The sequence below is a fragment of the Colobus angolensis genome, unplaced genomic scaffold, assembly GCF_000951035.1.
Source record: "Colobus angolensis palliatus isolate OR3802 unplaced genomic scaffold, Cang.pa_1.0 Scaffold124, whole genome shotgun sequence".
NCBI classification, from domain to species: Eukaryota; Metazoa; Chordata; class Mammalia; order Primates; family Cercopithecidae; genus Colobus; species Colobus angolensis.
Genome location: NW_012113586.1, coordinates 6,107,680 through 6,121,534, shown reverse-complemented (window position 1 = coordinate 6,121,534; position 13,855 = coordinate 6,107,680). Strand labels below are relative to the sequence as shown.

The 13,855-nt window shown below is 35.9% G+C and overlaps 1 protein-coding gene across 1 annotated transcript in view; it reads right to left on the bottom strand.

Annotated features, from left to right (window-relative positions):
- TRIM33 (tripartite motif containing 33) overlaps positions 1-13,855 on the bottom strand; it is a 126,535-nt gene that overhangs the window by 26,715 nt on the left and 85,965 nt on the right. The window contains exons 6-12 of the mRNA XM_011933119.1: positions 12,001-12,115; positions 9,065-9,211; positions 8,494-8,611; positions 6,442-6,716; positions 5,587-5,751; positions 2,511-2,711; positions 1,152-1,223 (exon numbers count right to left, since the gene is read on the bottom strand). Coding sequence (XP_011788509.1) covers positions 1,152-1,223; positions 2,511-2,711; positions 5,587-5,751; positions 6,442-6,716; positions 8,494-8,611; positions 9,065-9,190 — 957 coding nt within the window. The 5' untranslated portion in view covers positions 9,191-9,211; positions 12,001-12,115. The remainder of the gene's footprint in view (positions 1-1,151; positions 1,224-2,510; positions 2,712-5,586; positions 5,752-6,441; positions 6,717-8,493; positions 8,612-9,064; positions 9,212-12,000; positions 12,116-13,855) is intronic.

Sequence of the window (13,855 nt, the reverse complement as noted above, 5' to 3'; positions counted from 1 at the left end):
GAAAGGAAAAGAAAAGACCCCTAAACTACAAGCCTTCAAAGAGAGTGATTTGAGTAATAACTCCGTCTCCTGCGTGGTGTGGGTGGCCTCACATCAATTAAATTCTTTTTTTACTGCAATGCCATGGTCTCCGTGAATTGATTTTGTTTGTGCGGTGGACAGAATTAACCCATCAGGTGGTTATATGAACCTCTCTTACTCTTATCCATAAAACAGGGATATTACATATCAGGTGATTTTAAGCATTAAACTTATATATTGTCTGTGAAAGCTCTTTGCAAACTATAAGCTGTTATCTTAGAAATGTTACTTTTTAATTTATATTTTAAAAGTTTCCATTCTATATGGTCCAGTCCTCTCATCACCAATAAAACTACCATTCCCTCAGCCAAAAAAGACTTCTCCTAATATCAGGGAAGCAATCAGATTGAGAGAATTCACAATATGTTAGTGATTTCTGAACAATTTTGTTAATAGTGCACTGTATTCAAAATTTTTGCTAAATGAGTAAATTATAGCTGCTCTTACAGGAGCAGGGGGATGGGTAATTACGTGAGATGATGGATATGTTAATTTGTTTCACCATAGTAACCAGTTTACTACATATATATTCAACATCATGCTGTTACCTTAAATATACACACTTACTTTAAATAAAATTTTTTAAAAAATGTTTGAAGCTTCAGAAATATCTTTTAAAACTCTTATATAAGCCCATTAAAACCCACTAAAACAAAACACTAAACTGTAGCCACAGAATGAATCAAGGGTGCTACTGTCACAATAGTTTCATTGCTCCTTGTTCCCAAGGTGATCCCGGACTCCAAGATATGAAAGTAACTCATACATTGCATAAAATAAAATTCAGTATAATGCTGGCAGATTATATTTACATTTTAAAAGAAAATGCTTTTAACTGAAACAAACTGGTGAAATTTCAGAAGGATCCAAAGGATACTTTTCTTCAGTTGAAAGGGGCAAAAGGCCTCACTCAAAGGTCCTTCACATTCCATCTATTCCTCTTCTCCATCATTTCCCTCTCTTGGTATAAGCCTCAAAGTATCTACTATCTTGGCCTTCCAACTCCATCCTTTTCTCAGCCCAACTGACTACCCCTTTTGGATTTAACAGAAGAACAACAAAGATCTAACCACATTTTGGTCCTGGGTCTTCTCTCTGGCTCCAAACTCACACCAGGAGTGCATCATCTGAACAACGTTTGCCTGTGGCAGGTGTAGAAAGGGAGTAACTAGCCTTTTAGCAAAGGTGATATTAATCCACCATTATTGTACTTCCGTTTAGACAGTCCCATAATTTGCTATTCATACGACATTCAATTCCCCAGAACTTTAAAATATTGAGGAATGCTATTTTTAGCTAAATAACTTTTCAAGACTCAAATATTTATACTTAACTCTTTTTTAACTGGCAAATAACAATGTGCCTACTTATGGTGTACAATGTAATGTTCTGATCTATGTTATAGAAAGATTGAATCAAGCTAATGAACATATCTAACCCCACTAACCCACCATTTTTTTGTGGTAAGAACATTAAAAATCCATTTTTGGAATTTTAAAATATATAATACACTATCAATAAACTGTGGTCACCATGCAATGCAAGAGATCACTGAAATTTATATCCAAAAGAACTGAAATTGTTATATCAGAGAAATTATCTGCACTCCCATGCTCACTTCAGCATTATTCACAATAGCCAAGATATGTAAGCAATCTAAGTGTCCATCAACGGATGAATGGATTTTTTAAAATATGGTATACATGGCTGGGTGCAGTGGCTCACGCCTGTAATTCCAGCACTTTGGGAGGCTGAGGTGGGCGAATCATGAGGTCAGGAGATCGAGACCATCCTAGCTAACATGGTGAAACCCCATCTCTATTAAAAATACAAAAAATTAGCCAGGCGTGGTGGTGGGTGCCTGCAGTCCCAGCTGCTCCGGAGGATGAGGCAGGAGAATGGCGTGAACCTGGGAGATGGGGCTTGCAGTGAGCCGAAATCGCGCTACTGCACTCCAACCTGGGCAACAGCGAGACTCCGTCTCAAAAGAAAAAAAAAAGTGGTATACATATACAATGGAATATACTATACAGCCTCTAAAAAGAAGGAAATTCTGTCATCTTGCAACAACATGAATGGAACCTTTCATTATACATACATTATGCTATGTATCATAAGCCAGGCACCGAAAGACAAATACTGACTAATCTCACGTGAAATCTAAAAATGTCCATCTCATAGAAACAGAGAATAGAAAGGTGGTTAACTGGAGGCTAGAGGAGGGGGTGGGCGCGGAACGGGGAAAGCGAGGATGTTGACGAAAGTTTCACTTAGATTGGATGAGACTTTTAGTGATTTAGACTTTACTCTTTAGAAATTTCAAGGAAATGTTGATCTTGAATTTAAAAAAAAAAAAACTCTGAAATAAATACTCTAACTCTGTATTTAACATTAAGTTTAATGAAGCCTCAATCAACTTAAATACAAACCTGTATGGGTGGAATATCTGGCAGCGATGGAAGGTTTTCTGGATTGGTAACTGAGGGGATTAGCTCTATTGCTGTAACAGATGGGCTGGTGGGACCTCGGTTTGCATTTGCCATAGTTGCTGTAGTAGGGCTCGTTGGGTTGATTGTGGTGTTGTGTACCGATACTACGGGAAAGGGTCCAGCATGCCCTGGGTTTGAGTGCTAATAAGAAAGAAGACATTATCATTACTTGATCTGCCAGAATCGCTGAATATAAACTATATCTTTATAATTTTTAGTTTAGGAAGGAAACAAGAAACAAAGAAGTTGGCCCTTTCAACTTATTCAGGAGAAGAACAGTTCAAACTTAGCCTTTTCATTTTTCCATTCATTTTTGTGTAGTATCTAGGGAAAGGCAGACTCGCCAATAATTTCCCAACATGTCAGCCTGGTGATATGATCTTATTTCAGAACAAGAAAGTATGTAATAGAGGATCTGTAAGCCTCCAAATTTTCAAACACCAGGGTAAGAGAACTACCTTTCTGTCATTATTCCTCTTCAACCCTTAGTCATTTTCTACTAAAAATGATTACATAATGCAGCTTGATGTGGTAGAAAGAACAATGAATTTACAGAAAGGAAAAATGGCATCAAGTCCTGACTCTAATACTGTGTGACCTTAGACAAATCACATAATCTCAGTCATTTAGAAATGTGGATAATAATATCTCACTTGTTTCATTATAAGGGTTGTTATGAGTATCATTTAAGACAACATAGAAGAACATCTTAAGAAAACGAATTATACACGTATAAATAAATCATTTGAAATATTTAAAAACTAAAAATGCTTAATAACATCCAGTGATTTCTGTAGAGGTATACCCAAAGTCTAAGAAAAATGTTCTGATGATTCATTGTCTGATTGTTTAGCTTCTGTGCTCTGACAAGGTGTACTTGGCCCCCAGAAATACTTGAAGGCTTTCCATGAACTAAGGGGTATATGATTATGTGAAAAGTCTGAAGGAAATAAATGTTCAGATCCTCAACCTTTTGTATGTGCTCTTTAAAAAGAAAAAAAAAAATCTGATATGCCTGAGAATGTGCCATGCTCTGCTGGATCTCCTTTTCCACCCCTTTTGCAACTGCCCTTCCCCTACCCTTGACAGAAGAACACCACACCTTTGACCATTCCTAAATCTTATTCTAGGCACACTGCACCAAGAAGGGAAGAAAAAAACCTGTAGAAATAATCAAAGGTACAATTGGAAATAATGATGTTCGGTGTCTGACTCCAAAACCTGGGTAACAAACCTTCAAATGGGTTCGAATATTTGATGATTAACAAAAAGGAAGTTGTCACTGACAAAAAGTTTTTAAATAGTTTTGATAGATTGTTTTCTCAGCTTATAATCTAGAAAAAATTCAAAGAATTGAGGGATATTACCATAATAAAATTATTTTAATTCCCAAATACATAATTTTGTAAACAAGTTTCCTGAGCATTACCTAAAAACAAATCCAAAAAAACTAGTAATAAAAACCTGTGTTGAATTCTGACTTATTTTAAAAATAAGTAACAGCATACAAACATACATAACCAAAAGCAGGAGGCAAAAAGTCTCCATCTAGCTCAAAGAAATGTATATCCAAAAGAGTTTTGTATCTTCTAATATTCTTAAATCATGTAAATACACCCATTTTGTTTCCACAATTGTGGAGGTATAATATAATGATAATTCGGTCCACAGAATAAGTTTTAAAGCTTAATAATAACCCTATTGTCACTGGAAATTTAACAATTTATTACAATAAACATTTATTCCTGCAGACAATTACAATAGGCTAATCTATATCTATCAAACAAAACTATATTACAGAAAGATAAAACTCTGTTGAAGAAGTAGAAGTGAAATTCAAGTCCAAAGAGAGCTTGCTAGGGTATCTGGAATTCTGGTGGATTCATTTAAAATAATGTAAAGGTTTTTCAACTTTATAGCTTCAATTTTTACAATATGCTATAAAGTATAGCTTTTGAAACTATTTAAACTTAAACCTATAATGGAAATTTTAAATGAAAGCCTTCAAATGTGAGCGAGTATGTATTTTTTTTTAATAGAAATGAGGTCTTGCTATGTTGCCCAGGCTGGTCACAAAATCCTGAGCTCAAGCAATCCTACTGCCTTGGCCTCCCAAAATGCTGGGATTACAGGCGTGAGCCACCAGTCCCAGCCAAGAAGTGCGTTATTTTAAAGAGCTCTTTCTGGATGTACATGGACTAAAAAGTTGAAGGACCACTGTTCCAGGACAGTGTTTCTCCAACTTTAGTATGCAGATTGACCTGAGAGACTTAGTACAAACTTAAATATTACTGAGTACTCCCCACCTAGAAATTCTGATTCAGTGGTTATGGCTAGGAATCTATTCTGACAAGGTCGCCCACCCCACCTAAGCTGACTGGTGATTCTGATGGTCTTTAAAACATGTTTTGAGAAACATCATTCTAAGAGTTAAAAAATAAACTCTATCGTAACTAGAAATCCTATGAAAAAGTGGCCTCACTTTATACTCATATCTCCCATATAAACATAACTAGGTAAAGATTATAAAACATGTATCTAAATACACTTATTAAAGCATATCTACATCCTAAAATGAACAATTGAGTACAGAAAAGGTTTAAAAAAAATAGTTAGCTCTGTTACTCTCAAAGCCCTTTTTATATATTAGGATCAAAAAGTCACATTAAAAGAGCAGAGCAGCATTAAGGTTCTTGCTATTTTATCATTGCTTTTTGTGATTGTGGGTAAAATCACCAGCTCATTAGATTTGTTTTTCACTTCTGTAAACTGAATGGGTTAACTGTATCAGGGTTTCTTAAGCCATAGTATATGATGCACTTAAGGCAATTTTTAAAAGTTCTTTAAATTAAATACAAAATCTCATGTGTATGTTTATTTTTCTGGGACAAGAGGATATACAGCACTAATCAAATTCTCAAACATATCAATGACCTGCTCCCAAAAAGTGATTAACAAAATGGTGTCTTTTAATTTTAAAATTGTAGGATTCTTACAAATGTAACTCTAGGCATACTTGTCTTTGGAGGTGTGGCTGCATCATGGAATACTGAGGGCCGCTGTGCCTGGGTATCCCTGGTATTCTGGCAGCATTCTGAGCGAGTCTCATCTGATGGGCTTGAAAAGCTCCACAGTTCATGTTGCCTCTTTGCATTGTTTGCACACTGATCAATCGAGGAGGCTACAAAAAGTAGAAATTGCAATTAATGTAATAATTTTAAAATAAATTTATATTTTAATTATAAAATGTAATCATAAAAATAATTGAGTCAAGATAAAAGGGTATAAAGTAAAAAGTATAAATAATTCTTATCGCCAGCCCCAATCCCCAGAGGACTGGTAATGACTAGTTTGTGTATCACTCCCTAATTTCCCTTTTCTCTCTCTCTCTTTTCCGTTCCCTCTCTTTTTCTCTGTATGTGTGTTTAAAGCGTATCAACATTAACTTAACCCATTCTGGAGTAACAGTTTTGATTGGGATGGCAGTGGAGACAGCAAAAGACACATAGGTATAGGAATGATTTGAACAAATGCCTAAGGAACATGTCAGATCCTAGGCAGAAACAATCTGGTCCTTTGGTCCACACAATTACACGTGGAAAACAAAAAAGATTTGATATGAAAGGATGAGAACTTACATCCTTCCATAGTATTAGTGAATTAATTTTGTTTCCCAAAAAAATTTATTTACTGCCTTTCTTCATACCTCCCTTATATCACCATCATAACCACAGCAAATATTTAAATTCTGACTTTTGAGCTCTGCTCAGAGTCCTGCCAGTAACTCTAAAATGTGTAACTTTCTAATACAGGAAAAAGTGTGTTGAGGACTTCATAATTTCTATCAATAATGTAGTAACACCATACTTACCTGTTGTTGTAACATCTGAGGGGCTGCTTGTCTAGGATGCTGTTGTGTTGTTGTTGTTGTAGTTGGTACAGGTGCTGGTGGTTGCTGCATCCTCATCTGTTGCAACTGCTGATGTTTCTGTGCATACACTTGCTGTTGCATGTGCTGAAGTCGAAGCTGTGCTAAGTTAATCTGTCCAGGGGTTTTACTAATGTGGTTTGTCCCTGGAGGAACTTGCCCAACTACAACATTAGGAGTATAACCAGGAGTTGGTTTACTCTCTATTACTAGATTACCTGAAAAATTTAAAAAATAAGAATTTGCATATAATCAACTGAATCATCTACTTTGTTGAGTAATCACCATGTTTTCCTCTTTCCTCTGACAACTACCAGCACCTCAAAGCTCCAACAGTACCGCAGGGAATGGAGTCAGTTTAAAGATAATGATGATGATCAGAAACTTAATATATTCCAAAGCTGAATAAATGACTTTTGGTTATTCAGAAAAATATATTCTCTGCCCTTACTCTTTTTTACACAGACATATAGAAAATTAAGAGACTAAAAGAGGTATCTATTAGAAGAGGCCTAACTAATCAATCTAAATCAATTCTCCCATGACAAGACTTACTCAAGAATACTCGAGATTGCTAATACTGATTCCATCTGCCTTTGAATTGCCAAAATATGCAAGGCAGAGCATTACAATGCCACAAAATCATCTTCCGTGGAAATACTGAATGTTTTAAACAACTTATATCCTTCTAAGTGATGGTTTTCCTTGCTTTCTATGGAGCCACTGCTTTCTAGGGACAGAAGTCAAATTTTAGGAAGATGTGATTTACGGCACAGGTTGACAGGCTTTCCCTGTAATGGGCCATAGAGTAAATATTTTATGCTTGGCAGGCCACATAAGATCTGTCTCACAGTCCTTGGTTTTTGTTTTTACAACCAGTTGAAAACGTAAAAACCATTCTTAGCTACCATGTCACACAGAAACAGCTGGCTGATGCCAGAACTAAGGCTATAGCTAAATTTGAATATAATTTTTTTCTGTATGCAAAGATTACTTTTTTTTTTTTTTTTTTAAATAACAGAAGGGCAATCAGCCTCTGCTTTTACAATTCCCACTGTTTAAGACTTAACTGTTCCAAAAGTGAGTTTACTCAGTCTGTAGATAGCTCTCTAATTACTAGGAAGTTTGTGTGCAAGTGTTTTAATTGAGCTCTCTGTAACTTTCATCTATGGTCTTTAGGTCCATACTATGCTGTAAACAAAAGCAAAATCCATTTCTCTTCCATGTGAAAAGAGCTACTCTTATCTCTCAAACATTCCTCAGGACCTAACTACTGGACACATTAGCATCCTAAAAGTCTGCCGCTAATGCACAATTTGGCTTAATTAAACAACTAAACATCTATGAAATTATTCCAGACAATGAATCATTTGCTAAGATTTCTATACGAAACAGTCAATATAAATTTAAAAGATCGAGGGTCGGGGGTCTAGAAACAATACACATTTAAAAAATATATGCAGAGTAGACTCTCAACTTTTTTTTTTTTTCTTTTTTTTCTTTTTTTTTGAGACGGAGTCTGGCTGTGTTGCCCAGGCTGGAGTGCAGTGGCACGATCTCGGCTCACTGCAAGCTCCGCCTCCCGGGTTCACGCCATTCTCCCGCCTCAGCCTCCGAGTAGCTGGGACTACAGGCGCCCGCCACCACGCCCGGCTAATTTTTTGTATTTTTAGTAGAGACGGGGTTTCACCGTGTTAGCCAGGATGGTCTCGATCGCCTGACCTCATGATCCGCCCGCCTCGGCCTCCCAAAGTGCTGGGATTACAGGCTTGAGCCACCGCGCCCGGCCGACTCTCAACTTTCTTAAGATGTAATGACTGTCATACAAAACCACAGCTAAAGTGAGTTTCCAATGAATAACAACATATTTTTACATAAAATGTAAAACATAAGTAGTTTTATATTTTAAAGTTAAAAATTTTATCTAAATTTGCTTTATTTTCTTCTCCTAATTCAGTGTTCCAAGTTATATTCATAAAACTCATTATTTCTCACCTAAATTGACTACATTCTTTGCCCAGAAGGTGGGATCACAATGGAAACGTATTGCTCCATTAGCAGCAGGGACAGGATCACACCGTGCTTTCAAAATATGACGCAACTGGAAAGTAATCTTAAAGGGAAAAAAAATCCACATTTGTCTCAAAATTAAATATCAACTGGGAAAACATAAGATAAAGATATTAAGACAAAAAAACACATATATTTCCACAGTGTCAGCCTCAGATTAGCAGCATCAACATTTAAATTAGCAATCAAATCAAATGTACATGCTTGAATTTCTGCCATTTTGGGTAATAAATTGCATTAAGATACTAGGCATCTTCAAAAGAGTACATACAATATAATTCCACTTATATGAAATTCTAAAAAATGACAGAAATCAGATTAGTGGCTGCCTGGGGGAATGAGGAAACTTTGGGGGGTGATGAAAGTTTTCTGTATCTTGATGTGGTGGTGGTTACATTTGCCAAAATTAAAATGGATACTTTAAACAGGTGCAGTTCACTGAATATATATCTTAATAAAGTCCATTAAAGAAAAATAAAAACAGTATGTGTCTCACCAGTCGCTTGCTGTATAGTAGTGCGGTGCTGCTGCCACTTGCAATTGCCCAATTTGTGAAGTTCATAACATGCTTCACCTGCCGGGAAAGGCCTGTGATGTCATTCTGCTGCTGTAGTAACTTCATCTGTCTTTCCTTTGTAACATTCTGAAACAGAACAAGAGCTTCGCTGAAGAATTCTATATGAAAAAATATCAACCCCACATTTCTAATGCAAATGGGCACAATACCTGTACTTCCTTTAAAAATGGGCTAAGTGAATAACCTCCATGATTATTTAGCAAGCCTATCATCAATCAGAGGAAAAGCCACTAACAAAAGTAGGACTAAAACTTAGTGCTCTAAGCTAAAAAGGATATTCTACATATAGAAATTAATGTTAGTTAATGTCTCTTTTCTATCAACATTTGTCTGTTAAAAATAGTGTCTTCCTATTAGGTTAATCTAATATATGGTATTTATAGCATAAGGAGCTAACTTTAGAAATAAATTTATGTAATCTTAACTTAATATACTTTAAAGGCCAAAAAAATTTTGTGTCACCAGTGCCACCTCCTGGTATGGCATGAGAATGAAGTTAAAATCTCTCTTAAATATACAAGACAAAATGAAAAAGGTAACTTCCAGAGTTCTAACAGTAGAATTAGGGAAACTTTTGATATGACAGAAGTTCATAGAGAACAAAGAAGTGAGGACTGACCAAACTGCAAAAACCAATTTCAGAGAAACACTGCAAAGGAAAAATACACTGCTTTATGGGAACTAAAATCATCCCAGGAGGGATGGGTAATGTCCGACATACTTTTGACATTCAGCCTGCTAAACAACTCATCTACTACTTTCTTAAGAACTTTCTCCCAAAAAAATGTCTCAGGTTGGTTTTCTGGACAATATTTTTCCTAAGGAAAGAAGTTGTTCATTTTATAATGTAAATCAATGGATAAAAGTGTTCAACTGACAGAAGTTTGGTTTATTACATTCCTTTTATAAGGCTTAGGAAAACGTTTCTTCTACAAAGTTTAAGAACGTATTACACTAGAAAACATCTATTTTAAATTATCACCATCCATGTTAGTGGTGTATTTATCATTAGGTATTTGTATACACTTTAGCCTTAAGAGGCTTTTTTTTTTTTTTTTAAACAGCATCTCACTCTGTCCCTCAGGCTGGAGCACAGTGGTGCAATCTTGGTTCATTGCAAACTCCGCTTCCCAGGCTCAAGGGATCTTAAGAGGCATCTTTTAATTCAGAAACTCTTGAAATGGTTTTACAAATACTATTTTAGATGTACAGCTTAAATGTATTTACAGTAAGTTTAAGTGTATCAAAAATAGTTACTAAGTGCTCTCTATTCACATGGGTCCTTTTGGGGAAAAAAATCTATTAGGGTTAAATGCAACAGACTGGTGTACAGTAGGGAAAAGGGACCCACGACTTCAACAATCTGTGCAAGAGTACTTTTTTTTTTTTTTAAATTTTTAATTTTGAGACAGAGTCTCGCTCTGTTGTTGCCCAGGGTGGAGTGGCACAATCTTGACTCACTACAACCTCCCCCACCTGGGTTCAAGCAATTCTGCCTCAGCCTCCTGAGTAGCTGGGATTACAGGCATAAGCCACCATGCCCAGCTAATTTCTGTGTATTTTTAGTAGAGATGGGGTTTCACCATGTTGGCCAGGCTGGTCTCGAACTCCTGACCTTGTGATCCACCCACCTCAGCCTCCCAAAGTGCTAGGATCACAGGCGTGAGCCACCGCGCCCGGCCAAGAGTACTTTTAATCTCACAAATTGTGTTTCTATTGACAATTTGAGGTTAGTGGAAGTAGTCAAACACATCATTATTACTATTCAGTGGTGCAGAAAAAATAATCCCCATATCATCTGGGCCTAGTTAGCATGAAATTTCAATCGGGAAACATTTCTCTTTCCAAAATTTCAACTTTCCAGGGCATGAAATTTTCAATTAGGAAATATTTCTCTTTCTAAAACTTCAATTTCCCAGAAAACTCATATTTGAAATTTGCTAATAAATCAAATGGGCAGTGTAGACTTTGATTAAAAATTTAGATTTCACGAACTGACTAGATTTTCATCTAGAAATTTATACTTGCAAATTACCTTCAAAATATGCAATATAAATACCTAATATCACAAAATTTTCACTAAGTTTAAGGTTTATAAATTTCAAAATGAGCATTTTCTGCAAAACTATGGAAATATTTTTAAAATAAGGTAAAACACACAAATGACTCAAGCAGAAACCCAACATGCATCTATATGGAAAAGTTAAATTGAGGCCCCATCTTAAAGGGGTGGGGAAGAAATGTGGTGGGACTACTTTGCCTTCATGTACATCATACTTTAGTAACATTTCTTTTTTCTTTTTCTTTTTTTCGTTTTGGAGACAAGGTCTCACTCTGTTGCCTAGGCTGGAGTGCAGTGACACAATCACAGGCCATTGCAGCCTTGATCTCCCGGGCTCAGTCCATCCTCCCACCTCAGTTTCCTGAGCAGCTGTGACTACTGGTGCATGCCACCACCCTGGCTAATTTTTGTACTTTTTGTAGAGGCAGGTTTCGCCACGTTGCCTGGGCTGGTCTGGAACCCGGGGCTCAAGCGATCTGTCTGCCTTGGGCTCCCAAAGCGTTGGGATTACAGGTGTGAGTCACCATACCCAGTCTTAGTAACAATTATTTGATTTCTAAGAGGATATCACTATTTCTTAAGGTATACAGCTAAAGTCAGTGTTATTAAATTGGGCCACAAAATAACTAACTAGAAAAGGTCTCTTTTCTAAAAGTAAATTTTAAAAACCTTATTTTAAATTTTACTTTATTTCCATATCCCCCAACCCATCTAAAAGAGTTTTCAATAAACATTAAAAACAGCTGAAGAGCAAGAGAAGCAGTTTTTGTTTTATTTTGGCTTTGAACCATACCTCTAGCTGCTGTAAGAGAGATTTTCCTTTCTTATTAATTTCATTGATAAGGGTGAAAATGGCCACTTTAATTTCCTGTTCTACTCGTTTGTTAGTCTCATTTACTTCTTTTATCCTGAATAAGAGAAATGCATCATTAGGTTATCAATTTATCCTAGGTCTCTGAATCATCAACTGTTACAGAAAATCATCCAACTGGGCACTTAACCGAGTAATTAAAATGAAAACTTTGTCAAAATGTACAACTCATGTTTCAGAAGACCTGATCAATTTGGTCCAAACAAGTTATGTATATAGACAAATAATGAAACTAATATTTAGTTATTTTAAATTATGCTCATAAAGGACAGTTTATTAAGCTGGATGGCAATCTACTTAAGTAACTATGATATGAATGTGATGCACAAACACCAAACATGTGTGACTGCTGTTTAGTGTCAAATGTGGCACACTGGTTCTGTTTAACCTGGATGCTTTCCAAGAACAATGTGCAAAAGGACAACGTCATAAGCAATAATTATCTTTTGTAAGGATAACAGTTAAACGTAGAAGCATTTATTTTCATTTATAACTTAGCCACTTCAAACGTGGGTTCTGATACACCCCCCTTAAAATTAATCTCAAAATGGTTTCCTTTTGTATACAGTAAAGGGCATAAAACATTTTCAATCCATTTTTAAGAATACCTATTAGACATTTTATAAGTAGGTGTAAGCACTCAAAGTAGTTATGGAAGTTTTAGGTGCAAATATAAAGTGGCTGATACCTTGGTATTTACAAAACAGGAAGTGGAGAATCCCACCAATATAAATACATAAAATGTCAACCACCAACCGTAAGACATAGCCTTCAATTTTTATACATTCTACTGCTGTAAGAACTATAACCCACACTTTCAGCTCCTAAACTGCCTTTCATTTGCCAAGTTTGAATTTAGTAACTTCAATATACTCCAAGAAATAATATAGTTTTTTTTCTCCTCTGTACATCATTTGGCACTTACTTGGAAATTCTGAGTTCTGTCCTTATCTTACTAAGGTGAGTGGAAGATATTTTTAATATATAAAGGTACTAATAACTAGTGATAAGAAATATAGGTTTCAAATATAAAATGACAGCCAAAGAGAGAAATCACTAAGCATGCTGAAAGCACAGTAGTTAGCCTCAGTCAGACTCCTACTGGACTTAATTAAGTCTACTGTATGTTCAATTTTGAAGAAAGAAAAAAATGTACATTAAAAAATAATGGAGATAGGTCAGTGAAAAATGCATCTAAAAGGGAAAGTTATCATCAGAGCTTTTAATACTTTTTTTTAAAAACTTTCTACAGATGAAATCAATCTCCTCAACCCTGTGCAATCTTGTAACAGGTAAACCTCTTGCTCTACTTCTGTATACAGATTCTGGAACATGTGTATAAAATATATTTTAAAAATACTTATACAATGTACATACAAAATATCTGTATAAAAATATGGGACTGCCATATGAATCAACTCACTATATTTCCTTTGAAAGAGACACCTATTTATCACTTCTGAGAAACAGTCTTCTCCAAATCAACCGTATCACTGGTTTAACCTAAAACAACTGAACATTTCCAAAAACAAAAACCCACCAATGGGGGTGTGTGTGTATGTGTGTGTGTGTGTGTGTACAATCTACAAGCTCTGAGGAGCCTTTTATTTTCTTTTGGTGTTACTTAAGATTAAAAGTTCTGGCCGGGCACAGTGACTCATGCCTATAATCCCAGCACTTTGGGAGGCTGAGTCAGGTGGATCACGAGGTCAGGAGATCGAGACCATCCTGGCTAACACGGTGAAACCTCGTCTCTACTAAAAATACAAAAAATTAA